Genomic DNA, 1,639 nt, shown 5'->3' with positions numbered 1-1,639 from the left:
CCTTCCCACCAGGCCCGGAGCTGCTCCAGCCTGGGCTTCCCACAGAGTCACGGGGGCTTCGGGAACAGCCACCTCCCCTGGCCCGGGGGCTTCCACAGCTGAGCAATCAGAGCCCACTGGCAGCAAATCCTCTGGTCACAGCATCCAAGTCCAGGGGCCAAGTTCCCCCCTCCTGGCACCTTCAGGGAATGTCCCACCACGTTCCTCCATGAGTGCAGGGGCACAGCTGCCATCTCGCCATGGGCTGCAGGGAAACTGCTGCTGGGGCACCTTCTGCCCCTGCTTCCTCACCAAACACCAGCACTGCTCTCCTCCTCCTGCACAGCTCTTCTACCCTAAGTGCTTCTCTGCTCAGGTATTATAGCTGTTCTTTTGTATTTTAATCTCAGAAGCACATGTTGTCCCTCTACTGGCTCCTTGGCTGGGTTTGGAGCAGGGGGAGCTTCTCAGCTTCTTAAGGAGCCATCCCTGGGATCCTTCCCCCAAAAACCCACCAAACCAAACCAGCACACCTGTCAGTACCGTGAAACACACCGATCTCAACGCTCAATGTCAGTGCAAAGGTTTCTTGCTTTTGTCTTTTGCTTTCGTAATCAAACCATGTGCAGCTGAGCCAAATAAGACCTGGTCTAAGTTCTCCTTATCTGCCTTTCTGTTTTAGTCTCCTCTACAGGGACTCCTCTTTCTTGGTTTTTAAGTATAAGGATTGGGGATTTGGGGTGTTGTTTAGACAGACAAGTGTGTATGTCATATTAAAAATCCCATTAAGCATTAAATTGAACCCTCAGAGATTGAATACACTGCCTACAGAGCCAAAATGAGTAAGCTCAGGAAGATGGGATATTTCCATTCCAGCCATAGCATCCTCTTCAGCCCTGGGACATCAGTACCTATGTAGCCCAGTGAAGCCATGCTGTGATGCTTTTGCTCTTACATTGTCCTCTGGTGTTGCAACATGACTTAATATCAAGGTTGCTTCTTCTTGAAACTAAAGGTTAGGATCTAATAACTCAGCTAAAAAGTATCTTGTCTTCTCAGAGCTCCGCATGTGTTTTATTTCTTTGTTCAATCAGGTGGTGGGGTGCTGCTGGTTGAATCACTTCTGAATGAAGACAAAAGTGGGCCTTTAGAAACCCAACTGTATTCCATGAACATGTTGGTGCAGACAGAAGGAAAAGAGAGAACAGCAGCAGAGTACAGCAAGCTCCTGGAGACAGCTGGCTTTGGAGAGGTTCAAATCAAGAGGACTGGAAAACTCTATGATGCTGTTTTAGGAAGGAAATAATAGAACATCTTTTATGTACCTAACTGACATTCTCTTCTTAGAGGGAATAATCAACTTAGCTTTTAGTTAAAGTAACTAACTGTTTCGTAAGCTGATACACTGTCAGGAGAATCTCTGATTATAGATCTTGGGCATGCACGGGTTGTGAGTCTGGCAGCCTGATTTGGGCTTCCCTTTAGATCTGGAAGGTAAAGAAGAAATCAACACCTATTCCACAATAAATATCATATAACAGAAATGTGCAATATGTCTGCCTCAGATTTTTTTTATTCTTTTCAGTTATAACACTATATCTGACAAAAGCAAAGCTGAATTTGTATTTAATTCCTGCAAAATAAAACTGATCCCTGTACT

The 1,639-nt window shown here is 45.8% G+C and overlaps 1 protein-coding gene across 1 annotated transcript in view; it reads left to right on the top strand.

The window, feature by feature from the left end:
- Positions 1-1,285, top strand: part of ASMT (acetylserotonin O-methyltransferase) — a 7,860-nt gene extending 6,575 nt beyond the window's left edge. Inside the window, exon 8 of the mRNA XM_010001171.1 lies at positions 1,074-1,285. Within this exon, the coding sequence (XP_009999473.1) occupies positions 1,074-1,285 (212 nt within the window). The remainder of the gene's footprint in view (positions 1-1,073) is intronic.
- Positions 1,286-1,639: the final 354 nt, after the last annotated feature.

This window comes from Chaetura pelagica, unplaced genomic scaffold (assembly GCF_000747805.2).
Source record: "Chaetura pelagica isolate M959 unplaced genomic scaffold, ChaPel_1.0 scaffold266, whole genome shotgun sequence".
NCBI lineage: Eukaryota > Metazoa > Chordata > Aves > Apodiformes > Apodidae > Chaetura > Chaetura pelagica.
The sequence above is the reverse complement of the archived record's forward strand: the minus strand, read 5'-3'. Positions and strand labels throughout refer to the sequence as shown.